Below are 16,015 nucleotides of genomic sequence, written 5' to 3' on the forward strand. Positions count from 1 at the left end.
GAGTGTATTGTTTAATTTCCAAAAATTAGTGAATTTTTCCATTTTACTCTTGCAAAAGTAAAGTACTTTGAGTTCTAAATTTGTCTCCTTGTGGTTGAGAAGGTAAAATCATGGCTGTCATTTTGAATCTATGGAAATAATTCATGGCTTAATATATTTTCTATTATGGAAAATGTCCCATGTGAATGTTAAAACAGTATCTATGCTGTTGTTATGTATGTGTCTGTAAATCTGTTAAATCTAGAATGTTCTGTATATGTCTGTTAAATCTAGTTGACTTGTGGTGTTTTAATATCCTCTATTTCTTTACTTATGTTCCACCTCATCATTCTATCCATTAATGAGTGCAATACTGAAGTATTCCACTATTATTATAGAACTGTTCATTTCTCCCTTCAATTTTGTCAGTTTTGCTTTTAATATATTTTATGGTCTGTTGTTAGGTGATAGCTATTTATAATTATTACATTTTTTGCTTCACTGAAACCCTTATAAATATATCATGTCCTTTGTATTTTGTAATCTTTTTTATATTTTAAGTCTCTTTTGTCTGATATAAGCATAACTACCCTGCTATTTGGTGTCGTGTTCTGTGCACAGGTTGGAAAAGAATTTCCAGACATGAGACAGAATGAGAGGGAAATAAAGGTTATTAGGTTGGGCAACGCTGTTAGAACAGTGGGCCAGCTTAAGGGAGAATCGACATTGAACAGGGGTCTTTAGTCCACTTTTATACCCAGGGTACAAGGAATGGGATAGGGGTCTTGTGAGTCATTTGCTGATTGGATGAGGCATGTATACTGGGTGGGGAGAAGAGTAAGGCAAATACCTTCTCCCTATGGGGAGATAGGAGGGGAGATAGGTTATACTGATCAGAAGGACTTGAAATCCACTAATAGTTACAACATGGGGGAGGGAAGGATGATAAGGGTCTGGTTTTTCCATTCTTACATTCCAAGACCCTCCTCGGTTTTATCTGCTCTTTCTTGGGTCACCACATTTTGGTTACTATTTGCATGGAATGTCTTTTTTCCATCCTTTCACTCTCATTGTATTTGTGTCCTGGATTTAAAGTGAGTCTCTTATAACACAACAACATATAATTAGATTGTGAGTTTTAACCATTTTGCCAATCTCTGCCTTTGAATTGGAAAGTTTAATTTATACATTTAAAGTAATTGTTGGTAAGACATGACTTATTTCTGACATTTTGCTGTTAGTTTTCTATATGCCTTATTGCTTTTTTATTCTTCCTTTTTTGTTTAATTTATACATTTAAAGTAATTGTTGGTAAGACATGACTTATTTCTGACATTTTGCTGTTAGTTTTCTATATGCCTTATTGCTTTTTTGTCCTTCCTTTCTTGTTCTTTGTACTTCCTACATTATGTTCTTCTCTTGTGTTAAGTCACTTATTTTTTGCAGTAACATATTTAAATTCCTTTCTTATATCCTTTTGTGCATATTCTATAGCTATTTTTCATTGTGGTTACTGTGTTGATTATATTTAACATCTAAAGTTATAACCCTAATTGTATTTATAGCAACATAACTTCAATAACAATTATTTTGCTTCTTTATAGTTCTGTCTCTATCCATTTTTTGCTGATGTCACAAAATTATATCTTTATACATTGTGTGAACAATGAATTAGTCTTTCATGTGTGTGCATGCTAAGTTGCTTCAGTTGTGTCTGACTCTTTGCGACCCCATGGACTATAGCCCACCAGGCTCCTCTATCCATGGAATTGCCCAGGCAAGAATACTGGAGTGGGTTGCCATGCCCTTCTTCAGGGGATCATTCCAACCCAGAGTCTTTTATAATGATATGTAGAAAATAAAATGTGAATTTACAAAACAAAGTTTTGTAATTATAGTTATAATTACTATTAGACTAGTAATTTAAATATATATTGACCTTTTAAATCATGTAGAAAAAAAATGAGTTATAAATTTGTGTTGTATTAGCTATTGTCAATAGTAATTGCTCATATATTTACATTAATTGAAATATTTATTCTTTCATATTGCCTCGAGTTACACCTTGGTGTCCTTTAATTTTACCCTGCAAAACTCCCTGTAACATTTCTTGGAGGGCAGATCTAACAGTAACAAATTTCCTCAGTCTTTGTTAATCTGTGAATGCTTCAATTTCTCCCTTACTTTTGAAAGGCAGTTTTGTGTCCTCTTTGATTTCTTTCATCAGTGTTTTATAGTTTTCTATGTATAGGTCTTTTGTTTCTTTAGGTAGATATACTCCTAAGTATTTTATTCTTTTTGTTGCAATGGTGAATGGTATTGTTTCCTTAATTTCTCTTTCTGTTTTTTCATTGTTAGTATGTAGGAATGCAAGGGATTTCTGTGTGTTAATTTTATATCCTGCAACTTTACTATATTCATTGATTAGTTCTAGTAATTTTCTGGTAGAGTCTTTAGGGTTTTCTATGTAGAGGATCATATCATCTGCAAACAGCGAGAGTTTCACTTCTTCTTTTCCTATCTGGATTCCTTTTACTTCTTTTTCTGCTCTGATTGCTGTGGCCAAAACTTCCAACACTATGTTGGACAGTAGTGGTGAGAGTGGGCACCCTTGTCTTGTTCCTGATTTCAGGGGAAATGCTTTCAATTTTTCACCATTGAGGGTGATGCTTGCTGTGGGTTTGTCATCAAAGAGGACACAGATGGAGACACATACCATGTTCATGGATTGGAAGAATCAATATTGTCAAAATGGCTATTCTACCCAAAGCAATCTATAGATTCAATGCAATCCCTATCAAGCTACCAACGGTATTTTTCACAGAACTAGACCAAATAATTTCACAATTTGTATGGAAATACAAAAAACCTCGAATAGCCAAAGTAATCTTGAGAAAGAAGAATGGAACTGGAGGAATCAACCTGCCTGACTTCAGACTCTACTACAAAGCCACAGTCATCAAGACAGTGTGGTACTGGCACAAAGACAGAAATATAGACCAATGGAACAGAATAGAAAGCCCAGAGATAAATCCACGAACCTATGGACACCTTATCTTTGACAAAGGAGGCAAGGATATACAATGGAAAAAAGACCACCTCTTTAACAAGTGGTGCTGGGAAAACTGGTCAACCACTTGCAAAAGAATGAAACTAGAACACTTTCTAACACCATACACAAAAATAAACTCAAAATGGATTAAAGATCTAAATGTAAGACCAGAAACTATAAAACTCCTAGAGGAGAACATAGGCAAAACACTCTCCGACATAAATCACAGCAAGATCCTCTATGACCCACCTCCCAGAATATTGGAAATAAAAGCAAAACTAAACAAATGGGATCTAATGAAACTTAAAAGCTTTTGCACTACAAAAGAAACTATAAGTAAGGTGAAAAGAGAGCCGTCAGATTGGGAGAAAATAATAGCAAATGAAGAAACAGACAAAGGATTAATCTCAAAAATATACAAGCAACTCCTGCAGCTCAATTCCAGAAAAATAAATGACCCAATCAAAAAATGGGCCAGAGAACTAAACAGACATTTCTCCAAAGAAGACATACAGATGGCTAACAAACACATGAAAAGGTGCTCAACATCACTCATTATTAGAGAAATGCAAATCAAAACCACAATGAGGTACCATTACACACCAGTCAGGATGGCTGCTATCCAAAAGTCTACAAGCAATAAATGCTGGAGAGGGTGTGGAGAAAAGGGAACCCTCTTACACTGTTGGTGGGAATGCAAACTAGTACAGCCACTATGGAAAACAGTGTGGAGATTTCTTAAAAAACTGGAAATAGAACTGCCACATGACCCAGCAATACCACTTCTGGGCATACACACTGAGGAAACCAGATCTGAAAGAGACACGTGCACCCCAATGTTCATCACAGCACTGTTTATAATAGCCAGGACATGGAAGCAACCTAGATGCCCATCAGCAGATGAATGGATAAGGAAGCTGTGGTACATATACACCATGGAATATTACTCAGCCGTCAAAAAGAATTCATTTGAACCAGTCCTAATGAGATGGATGAAACTGGAGCCCCTTATACAGAGTGAAGTAAGCCAGAAAGATAAAGAACATTACAGCATACTAACACATATATATGGAATTTAGAAAGATGGTAACGATAACCCTATATGCAAAACAGAAAAAGAGACACAGAAATACAGAACAGACTTTTGAACTCTGTGGGAGAAGGTGAGGGTGGGATGTTTCAAAAGAATAGCATGTATACTATCTATGGTGAAACAGATCACCAGCCCAGGTGGGATGCATGAGACAAGTGCTCGGGCCTGGTACACTGGGAAGACCCAGAGGAATCGGGTGGAGAGGGAGGTGGGAGGGGGGATCGGGATGGGGAATATTTGTAACTCCATGGCTGATTCATATCAATGTATGACAAAACCCACTGAAATGTTGTGAAGTAATTAGCCTCCAACTAATAAAAAAATTAAAAAAAAAAAAAAAAAAAAAGAAAGGCAGTTTTGCCAGATATAGGATTTCTGTTGACAGTTTTTTTTAAAGCACTTTGAGTACTTTTGGCCCACTGCCTTCCGACCTCCAAAATTTCTGATGGGAAACATGCTCATGATCTTATCGAGGATTCCATGTATATGATTGGTCTCATTTCTTTTACAGGTTTCAAGATTCTTTTTTTGTCTATGGTTTTGGAAACCTTGATTTTAATGTGTCTTGGTGTGGTTCTCTTTGAATTCATCTCCTTTGAATCTTTGATCTTCTTGGATGTTTGTATTCAAATGTGAGAAGTTTTAGTATCATTTATCCAAATATTCTCTCTGTCCTTTTCTTACTCTCTTCTTCAGGACACCTACAGTGCGTATGTTCATCCACTTAATGGCTTCAAATGTCCCTTAGGCTCAATCTACTGTTCTTTAATTCTTTTTGCTTTCTTTTCCATGTTGCATTGTCATATCTTTGTCTGCTGATTATTCTGCCTACTCTAATCTGCCTTTGAATCCTTTTAGTGAATTTTTCATTTCAATTAGTTGTTGCGCTTAACAAATCCAAAATTTATTTTAGTTTCTCTTTATAGTTTCTGTCTCTTTATTGTACTTCCATTTTGTTCATAATTTTCTTGACTTTCTCCACATCTTTTTTTAATTCCTTGAACACCTTTAAGATAGTCACTTTAAAGTATCTGTCTAGAAGATTTACATCAGTTGTTTTTTTTTTTGGTTTGTTTGTTTGTTTGTTTTTAGGGGTAGTGCCTGATTATTTAGTTTTAGTTGGCTCATGCTTTCTTGTTGGTCTGTACCTCTACAATCAGAAGCAGCAATAAGCAATTAGAGCACAGATGCCCTTTATTTGGAGGACAGGATCTTGTTTGCTCATCCTATCTCCTCCTAGCTGTGTAAAAGCTGCTTCAAGAATTTATGCACAAATGTGACTTGGTGTGCGGATGGAGGATGGTAGACGCTAGTATGCTAACAACTGAAATTGACTGCAATTAACCACAATTTACAGTCCAAATCTTCCCCTAGAGCTTTCAGTAGACTATAGAGTCCCAAAATAATTTTATTAGACAGAGATAAATTCTTGGTGCTCCCTACTCAGCTATCTTCCCAGAATCCTTTGAATCTGATTTTTACAAATATGTTATTATGTTAATAGTTTAATCATTGACTTAAACTCATTTGTTACTCTGTTGTTTAAAGTGGCCTATATCCCATAGGTTCAAAATATTTTGCAAGGTAAATTGAGCTTTTCAGCTCATGAATTAAGGATGTAGTCTTAGAAATTCATTTTGAAATATGAAAAATATTGAAGTTTCTAAAATATTTGCTTTATTATTGATTTTTAATTTAATTCCATGTTGTCAGATATTTTCTCTGAATATTATAAAATTTTTATAATATGTTCAGACTTCTTTCATGACTAATATGTGACTGAAATAAGAGCTAGGATCCCAATTCTGCTCATTAGATGATTCTCACAAACTAATATTGCATATAACAGAGAGATGGAGGACCCTACTTGTAGTCCATTTACCATCACTACCAAAAAGTAGGATATCACTGAGTCTAGCCTAGGTATAACTGCCCAGGCTCTCCTTCTATGGCAGTCTTTGATTATGAAATCCTGAAATCTCTTGGGGCTAAACTAATGAAGATTTATTAGAGAAAATAAGATACCAAAGTTCACAAATAGCCATCCAGTTATCAATACTGGACATCACAATTGATTTAGATCTCTTTTACTTTTTAGGGTTGTCAAAGTTTTAATTTTAATACATGACAATAGCTTATAACAGCAATGACTCTGTAATCACTGAGAAAGAAATTATTTACTAAAACTCTGGCTTATAACCTTCTTAGAGGCATGGGCTGGAAAGTGTCAGGTCTTCTATGTTATTTGTGTATACTATATGCTCAGTGAGATATAGTTGACTTATGTCCATTGTTGTTCTTTTATTTTAGGTAAGATCAAAAATTGGTTACTGCCCACAGTTTGACGCCTTACTGGATTACATGACTGCTCGAGAAATAATGATCATGTATGCCAGATTGTGGGGGATTCCTGAGACCAAAATTAACAATTATATAAAGAAGTCAATGCAAGCACTGAATCTGGAATCCTATGCTGACAAGTATATTTACACTTACAGGTGAGATATCATACTGATGCTCTCATTTCAGCTAATATTGAGGAGCCTTCTACTGATTCCAATCTTTGGAATCAGTGCCCACAATCTAGCCAGAGTTCCACTGACAAACAGAAGCAATGACTAGGAAATAATCTAATGCCTTGCCAGTACTGGGATATCAGCAATAAAGCAGACCTAATTAGTATCACAATTTTCCCTTGCAGAGATGAAACACAATCCTGGTTCAATTGCAAATGTAGTCATTGAATTATAAATGAAAGCATCTCTCTCCCTTATTCTCTGTTCTTTGTCTCTCAAGGACCATGTAAAATTCTTTGTATTGGCCTGGTAAATATATTGTTTATATGTCTGGGAATCTAAAGGAACTCTGGTATACAAAAGTCACCTTTCTACATTTCAAATGAAAATGACTTGATTTATATATTTGCATTTGGATCTGATGCCTTGGTTTGCATGCATGTGTGTTCCACTCGTTGTTACCCTATTGACTATAGCCCACCAGACTCCTCTGTCAATGAGGTTCTTCAGGCGAGAATACTGGAGTGGGTTGCCATGTCCTCCTCCAAGGGATCTTCCCGACCCAGGGATCAAACTCATGTCTCTTAAATCTCTTGCATTGGCAAGCAGTTCTTTATCACTAGTGCCACATGGGAAGTGCAATGCCTTGGTTGAATGATATGCAATCAGCATTTTTAATATCTTGAATGTTTCCTATGACTCAGCATTTTGGAAATAATTTAATTGTTTCCTGTAAATAATGGATATATATTAAATATATGTTTTTGATGTATTAAACTGCTGTCGCATATACCCATCTCTGTTTCTGCTTTCTCTCTCCTTCCTTAACTATGAAGTGGAGGAAACAAGCGTAGACTGAGTACTGCTATTGCCCTCATGGGAAACCCCTCAGTCGTCTTCCTGGATGAGCCATCAACTGGTATGGACCCAGTAGCCCGGCGCCTTCTCTGGAATGCAGTGACACAGACACGTGAAAGTGGCAAAGCAATCATCATAACATCTCACAGGTGCAGCTGACTGGGAGGCTTGGTTAAGGGTTAGAAGAGTTATAACGGTATGACCTATGGGAAGGAGTTTTCATTGAGATGAGAAGGCAGGAAGTTCAGGAACTGTTCCATTTGAGGATCTGGTCTTTTACTACTTTTTAAAAAATTAAAGTGCAGTTGATTTACAATATTATATTAGTTTCAAGTGTGCAACTTCGTGATTCAATATTTTTATAGATTATACTCCATTTGAAGTTATTAAAAATATTGGCTATATTCCATGTGCTGTACATTATATCCTGTAGATGATCTTACTACTTTGAATTTTAAAATATGCCATGATGTTGATGAGGGGCAGATGAAACTTCCATTTTCAAAGAGGGTCACAAAATACTGGATATTTGAACTATAGAATATCTTCTGATAGAGATGTTTTAAAGCTTCACATCATTTTGGTGTTTTGTTCTACTAGTATGGAGGAATGCGATGCTCTTTGTACTAAGTTGGCCATCATGGTGAAGGGAAAGTTCATGTGCCTGGGCAGCCCTCAGCATCTCAAGAACAAATTTGGCAATGTCTACATCCTAAAAGTCAAGATCAATACTGATGAAAAAGAGAACAAATTAGAGGATTTTAAAACTTTTATGGAAACAACTTTCCCAGGTAAACTTGGTTGGTTGGGTTAGCTTTGATATAGATGTGTTAAATCATATTTATTGTTCTCACCATCCATGTGCTGCATATCTCCAGTAACTATTTCTTGTGAATTATTGATATTAATTGCCCTTCCATGTTGAATTATTTTTGGAATGCTTGTTCTTTTAAACTTTTTATGTTTGGTTGTGCTAAGAAGTTTGCACAAAGAACAGAAGTATTCACCAATATCTTGGTGTATATTAACTAGTAAGGTAGTTGTGACATTAGAGCTGTCCATATGACCTATATACCTAAAATCATGTTTGAACATAATTCTCAATTTTTAGTAAATATAATCTGTATTAGTCCAGTAGGGCTGCTATAATAAGATACCACAGACTGACTGGCATAATGGCAGAAATTTATTTTCTCACAGTTTTGAGATTAGAAGTTCAGTATCAAGATTTCAGGAGATCTGGTTTCTCCTGAGGCCTCTCTTTTTGGCCCACAGATGGCCTCCTTCTCTCACTGTGTCATCAGACAGCTTTTTTTTTTTCTGTGTGTATCCATGCCTGGTGTCTCTTACTCTTCTTATAAAGACATCAGCCATAGTGGATCCAGGTACCACCCTTATGACCTCATTTATCATTAGTTACTTCCTTAAAGGACAGATGACCAAACACAATCAACTGGGGTTAGGGCTTCAGCAAATGAATTTGGTGGGGGTGGAAGTGGGGGGTGGGAAATGACACAATTCTTTCCATAATATCACTCATGAAAAGTTTTAAGGTTTTTTACCTCACACTGAAAAATATAGCTATGGTCTTTTGCTGTCCCAATCAAGTTATGAAACTGAAATTCAAACAAGAACCACTAAACTTTTTTTTCTTTGCAAGACTAGCACTTCTTCATGCTATATTCAATAAACATTTTTTTGACTATATGGTACAATGCCAGAGACAGCAATTATTTTTTTCTATCTCTTATCTTTCCTTCCTAAATATGAAGAAGAAACATGATAAGACTTTTATTAATTCTGCTTTTTCATCTTAGTTTCCATTCTGCTATGCTGAGCAAGATATCACAGACATCCCCATTGTGTGTCAGGCTGAGGAGTTGGAAGTTTATCTTCCAAGCAATAGAAAATAGCCTGATTGATTACACAGTAAGAATGGAGAGCAGAAAAAAAAAAAAAAGAATGGAGAGCAGAAAATAAAAAGAAATAGAAGATAGAGCAGATCTGGGGAACAGATGTATGGGAAATAGAATTACCTCAGTGTTGTTATTAATAGTCTATTAAGTTTAATACTCATTTATGCATTCATTCAGCAAATATTTCTGAGATATAGTGCCTAAATCACTACAAAGAAAAGCTGTGAACAGAAAGTCTCATTTACTGTATGCTGTCCTAGAAACTTTCTCTAAGACAAGTCTTAAAGAAGAGACACTAAACATCAGAGACCTATCCTTGAGGATGTGGACACAAAAACTTTAATAGAAATGTGATTTGAGGAACATTTTCAACTGAAGGTGGCTGTTCCTTATGTTATTATACTTGCATCCACCTGTGCCATGAGATAAATAAAATATTTAAATCAATGATATTCACATTATACCTGCCAGCAGTTGAATGGAAAATAAGTTATGGAATAATCGTATACCAGATTACCACTGTGAAGAAGTGGAGATGAATGAATAACTATATGTAACAGCATGAGTCAAACTTATAATATTGAGAGTGATATAAAGATGGCAACGTAGGTCATTCCCAACATCAGTTGGGAAGATCATATTCATAAGAAGACCAACTAGTAACTATCTGTAGACAAGATACCATTATGAAAATCCCAGAACCTGGTGGTAAGGTTGAAGCAACCTCCTGGGCAATAGAAACCAAGAGAGATATGAGAAGAGTAAGAGGAGGAGCTATACACTGACTGTATCAACCCTCCCTTAGACCTGCAGTTTCTCCACTTGGGAAAAGAGAGTCAGTGGTGTTCATCAGGTCCCCCAGTTGCAGAATGCTTCTTTGGAGGCCCACTTGGGTCTTAACTCTCAAGAATCACTGGGTGAACCTGTGAGACTTTACCACTTGAGACTATATAAAGACAGAGAAGAGGGCCAGTGCCTCAAGCACTGAGCACTCAGATCTTAGCAAAACCACATTCTTCCTTGCAACAGCATTGGAGTAGAGTTCCAGGCCAATGGCTCTGCTCATCTGCAAAGCAGAACTGGTGGCCATGTCTGGTGTGAGAGCTTGGAGGGTACTTCTACCAGATTTGAGTCCCTAGCCAATTAGCTGTATCAGGTGTAGAGTCATTCTATAGCCCTGCTGACTAGAGAAGTAGATTCAAAGCCCCTGACCATCTGCTGAGTATAGCCTCTAGTTTCCTCTAACCAGTAAGCCTGGCCAGAAAATTTAGGAAGAACCATGAGACCAACCTATAGCTGCACTTCAGCCTTATCTGACCAAAGAGCTCAAAGGGCAGGTCTGCCTGATTTGGGTCCCCAGCCAACAAACCCTATCAGCTATGGAGCCTGTTCCATGGCCCTGTCTGGGAAGAGAAGCAAATTCACAGCTCTACCCAACTTCTGAGTATAGCTTCCAACCCACCTGACCAAAAAGCCTGGCCAGTGAATTTGAGCATCTGTTAAGCCCATTCTACAGACATGCCTGGTTGGGAGCCAAACCAACAGTCTTGCCCAACTGTTAAGTATAGCCTCTGGCCATACATCACCAGGATGGCCTTGGATGGCCTTGGAATCTAGCCTATGATATTGCCCACCTGCAGAGCCCAGAATTATAGCTTTGCTCAATTGCAGAACACAGCATATGGATTTGCTCGTGTAAAAAATCCAGTCAGTGACTCTGCCCATTCATGGAGCATAGCCTAGGGCCTGACTTGAAGACAGAGCCCAGACAGTGACCCTGTCTGACCACAGAGTACAGCCTCGAGCCCATACAACTGTGGAATATAACTGGCGGCCCTCTTCAAAGTAGCCCAGCCTGTAGCCTTAGCCAGCAATGAAGCACAACCAACAGCCTACTAGATTGTGAAGGCTGGCCTGCTGTCCTACCCAACTTTGAGTGCAGTTAATTTTCCAGTATAATCATGAGCACAGCCTGAGGCCTCATCTAAAGATAAAGCCCTGTCTGTGGTCCCACCTGAACATAGAGACCAGAAATTGGCACCATCCAGTCAGGGAGCACAATATGAACCCCTTCCCCAAGAGCAATTGTGTCCAGCCTTGCCCAATCATGGAGTCAAAGAGTGGTCTTACCCTTCCCGGGAGCACAGCCTGTACCTCAACAGGCCAGAGGTGATTATAGATCTCAGTTAATGTCACCACTAGACTGTGAAGTGGTAGCCTGTAGTCATGAGTCTTGCCCATCCAGGGAGCCTATCCAGCCACTATGCTTGAACAGCTCAGCTGGAAGGTCAGTTCAGCCACAGAAATCAGACAATAGCCCTACCCACCCACCCACCTTCAACCTCAGATCACAAGCAGTGTACTTGCCCAAGCCAAGACCCTGTTAGCAAGACTGCCTGCCCCTGGACGCTGCCACACAAACAGTCCAAACCTCTAGCTGAGCTGATGAGTGAAGGTGTGTCCCTGCTGAAGTGAGTCTGTAAACTCGACAAGAGGAGACTACTTATCAAAAGTGGATACAAACTCAAGGAATCAAGGACCACAGAGAGTCAGGTATACATAACACTACCCAAAGAAACTAATGAAACTCCTTAAAGAAATGGAGATCTGTGGGCTGTCTGACAAGGAATTTAGAACAATCCTTTTAAAGATATTTAATGAACTACATGAACACACAGAAAGACAACCAAGTGAAATTAGTTGTACAATGCAAAAAGAAAATGAAAAATACAATAACAACAACAAAAAAACAGGCACCATAAAAAAGCCCAAACAGAAATCCTAGAACTGAAAATATGACTAAACTGAAAAATTCAGCAGATTCAACCAATCAGAAGAAAGAAGTAGTGAACTATGAGATAGGTCATTTGAAATTATCCAATCAGAGATGCAAAAAGAATGAAGAGTGATTAAAAGATGAAGAAAGCTGACAAAATTTACAGGGCACCATAACAGAAACAATTTATATTTTATGGAAATCCCAGAAGGAGAAGAGAAAAGGACTGAAGGTCTATTTAAAGAAATAATAGCTGAAAAGTTCCCAAACTTTGGGAGGGATATGGATTTTCAGATTCATGAAGCCCAAAGAACTCCAAATAGTTGAACTAGAAAAGGGCTAAAGCATACTGTAATAAATTTGTCAAAAGTCAAAGGTAAAAAGCAGGAGAGAAGTAATTTGTCAAACAAGGGAACCCCATAAACCTATCAGCAGAAAATTTTCAAGCCGAGAGAAACTGAAAATATATATTCAACATATTGAAAGAAAAAATGTCAACCAACAATAATATAACTGGAAGAGCTATCCTTCAGATGAAGCCCAGGAAAAGATGAAGCCCATTTAAAGTTTATTAAACTCTCCAATCAAAAGACAGACATTAGTCGAATGGATAAAAACACATGGACCCATAAATTGTGTCCATTATAGTTAGCTGGAGTCCCAAACTCTCTGAATATGGAGGAAGTCATTTTCTTCTTTCCTTTCATTAAGAAAATGTTTTCCAGAGGCCTCACACTGAACCCAGTCCAGTTTAAGTTAGACCTAGGCTGACTCTGAACCCAGTTTGGTTGTAGACAGAGAGCTAATGATGTTTAAGTCAGACCCAGTCCAACTCCATACCCAGTCAGGTTAAAAAACAACAACAAAAAAAAAAAAACCTCAAATCAAGTTACAGAGCTCTTGACAGAAAAGCTAGGAGCTCAGGTATCCAAGAGGGACTTACTTAAGACCTTCAGGGGCAGTGAGAAAGTAGTGAAAACAAAGGGCTCAGTGAGAACCTACATCTGGTTGCACTTTGCTCATAGAGCTATTGGGCATCCTCTTGGATCCCACTTTACTTCTCTGGTGGCTCAGAGAGTAAAGAATCTGCCTGCAATGCAGGAGACCCAGACTGATCCCTGTGTCAGGGAGATCCCCTGGAGAAGGGAATGGCAACTCATTCCAGTATTCTTGCCTGGAGAATTCCATGGATAGAGGAGCCCGGCAGGCTACAATTTGAGGGGTCACAAAGAATCAGACATGTCTGAGCAACTAACATTTTCACTTTTTTCACTTTCACTTTGATGTCAGAACTACTCATCTGATGCGTATCAAAAATTTTCAAGAGTTTATCAGAGTGTACATTGATTCTAATTGGGCATCACCAAACCAAAGGTGGTTAGGTGGTCTCCACAGACAGGAATTAGGGGAGAGATATTTATCGAGAAGACATGGGAAAAAGCAAGGAGATATTTGATTTGCTAGATCTTAAGCAGTCACCTTATTTGGGGAAACGTAGTTGGCTCTTTGTGATTGGCTGTTCTTAGAGTCAATTTCCTGAGATTCAAGTACTTTTGCTCTGGCTTAGGTTTTTATTTCCTTACATAGACTGTCAAGGGATTAGAGCCACCTCAGTCTAATGACTTCCTAGTTTGATTATATTAACATATTTTAAAATATTTAAAATCTCAATTAATTTGCTGTTGCTGCTGCTAAGTCGCTTCAGTCGTGTCTGATTCTGTGCGACCCCATAGACAGCAGCCCACCAGGCTCCTCTAAATTGTAATAATTTACAAAATACTATGATAAGCATAAACAAATATGTTTGTTCTAAATCTGGAAAGTATACCACTTCTTCTCCCAACTTGCACCAGAGGATTCTTATTCACTTGAAAAAGAACATACAGCCTGACTTTGTTGGTTTATATGTATGATTTCCTCTTTAACCTAGCATAGGATCATGAGAATAGCAAGAAAGCCTCTTCTCAAAAAAAAAAAAAAGAAAGAAAGAAAGAAGGAAAGCCTCTTCTCTCTTCCCCAGGAAACATGCTGTACATTCATACATGTTCATAAAGCCGGAATGAAAATCCCACCCATTTATATTCTCAGCCCTATGTTTAGGAATTACATCTTACAGCATTAGAATTTTAGAAGGCTCAAGTTTCATCCTTTAGACATGTGAGTTGACAACATTTTGTGCCTGTAAGTCTGTCCTCAATAATTCCTATAAACCCATAAAACAAAGCCTACTACACCAGGAATAAATCTGCTGAAGAAATTAACTGTATCATGTATACTAAAGAGGTAGACTTTTGGATTATACGCCTTTTTTACTAGCCATATCTATTTACCCCTCTGTTACACATATAATTAAGCTGATGTATCAGTATTTTGACATTTAAAAAGAAATATGCAAAATTATGTGTCTAATCCTATCTTTTCTTTCTTAGGTAGTGAATTAAAAGATGAGAATCAAGGGATCATTAACTACTATGTTCCCAGCAAGAACAATAGCTGGGGAGAGGTGAATGTAGAAACCATGCCCTTCTAATATTATTATATGTTAAGAGAGCACTAAAGCATTTGGGATTTAGTCTTATGAAATGGGCTATAAGAGGAGCAGAGACTTTAGGTTACTTTCAATAGTCCAAGGAATTAGTTTTAATTAAGTCAGATTTCCACCTTTAAGTCCCACTTTTTGTCTATATCCATCAAGAGAATGGGGACAGAGACCTGCTTCTTCTCAAATTCTCATCCCCACCTTTTGTATCGTTTGTCCTCCACCATTAACTTGGCAGCAGCTGGAGGAAGTGTAGGAGAGGCTCATCTGGGTGGTGGGCTGGAAAGCAGGACTGCAATGGTAACTGTACTTTATGTTGTTGCTGTTAAAGATGTTTGGTATTTTGGAGGAAGCTAAAGAAGAATTCAATTTAGAAGACTATTCCATCAGTCAGATAACTCTGGAAGAAGTCTTCCTGACTTTTGCGGGCCAGCAGAACCCAGAAGCTGAGAATAAAGCATCTTGAGACTCACTTGCAACTAGTGATCCTACGCGTTCCTTAGACTACTCTCTACTATACTTGGATACAGAGAAGGGCATCCCTGTGAGTGTATATCTTGGTATAAATATATTTATGTAATAAAGAGTCTTTCAAAGGAAACATATGTTCCTTCTTCATAGTGGCTTGTGATTCCAGCATGTGCAAATCTAAAGATATTTAGTGAAATTTCTATTTTCTCTCCTAGAAATATGAAACAACATCATTTATCAGAGTGGGGACAGGGCTTTGTCCTGAGTATTTTGGATATCTGAAAGGAAACATTCAGAAATGATGGAGCTCTCAGAATGGTACAGCCTAGAGAGCAATGACTTTACATTTTAGCAGTTGAGTTATAGATAAGAAGAATATAAAGCCTGGAACAAAAATTACCTTTTTCATAGATAAACACACACACAAATAGACACACCAATTTTTTGCCAAAAGAGTCCATTTAAATTAATATCAAAGTTTATAGGGATAAATTGTGTATTTCCAAAACTCAAGCCAACATTCTACATTTGTAAAAGGATATTTGCACTAAGGGGCTTTCCAGGTTGCCCTAGAGATAAAGAACCTCCCAAAAAATCCCTTGGAGGAAGATACAGCAACCCACTTCAGTATTCATGCCTGGAGAATCCTGTGGACAGAGGACCCTTGTGGGCTATGGTCCATAGTGTCGCAAAGAGTGGAACACGACTGAAGGGACTGAGGACTCATATATTCATTTGCACTAAGAACATTTTGAGTTCAAGAAAGGAAGCAGACCATTCTTTAAGAAGTGTCCTTTCTTTTCTATTCTTGGCAT

At 37.6% G+C, this 16,015-nt stretch overlaps 1 protein-coding gene across 1 annotated transcript in view; it reads left to right on the forward strand.

Moving 5' to 3' along the window:
• Positions 1-15,206, forward strand: part of LOC122702002 (phospholipid-transporting ATPase ABCA3-like) — a 267,396-nt gene extending 252,190 nt beyond the window's left edge. The window contains exons 27-31 of the mRNA XM_043915524.1: positions 6,435-6,622; positions 7,477-7,647; positions 8,099-8,289; positions 14,620-14,693; positions 15,061-15,206. Of these exons, the coding sequence (XP_043771459.1) occupies positions 6,435-6,622; positions 7,477-7,647; positions 8,099-8,289; positions 14,620-14,693; positions 15,061-15,195 (759 nt within the window). The 3' untranslated portion in view covers positions 15,196-15,206. The remainder of the gene's footprint in view (positions 1-6,434; positions 6,623-7,476; positions 7,648-8,098; positions 8,290-14,619; positions 14,694-15,060) is intronic.
• The last annotated feature ends 809 nt before the right edge of the window (positions 15,207-16,015 follow it).

Source organism: Cervus elaphus, chromosome 10 (assembly GCF_910594005.1).
Source record: "Cervus elaphus chromosome 10, mCerEla1.1, whole genome shotgun sequence".
NCBI classification, from domain to species: domain Eukaryota; kingdom Metazoa; phylum Chordata; class Mammalia; order Artiodactyla; family Cervidae; genus Cervus; species Cervus elaphus.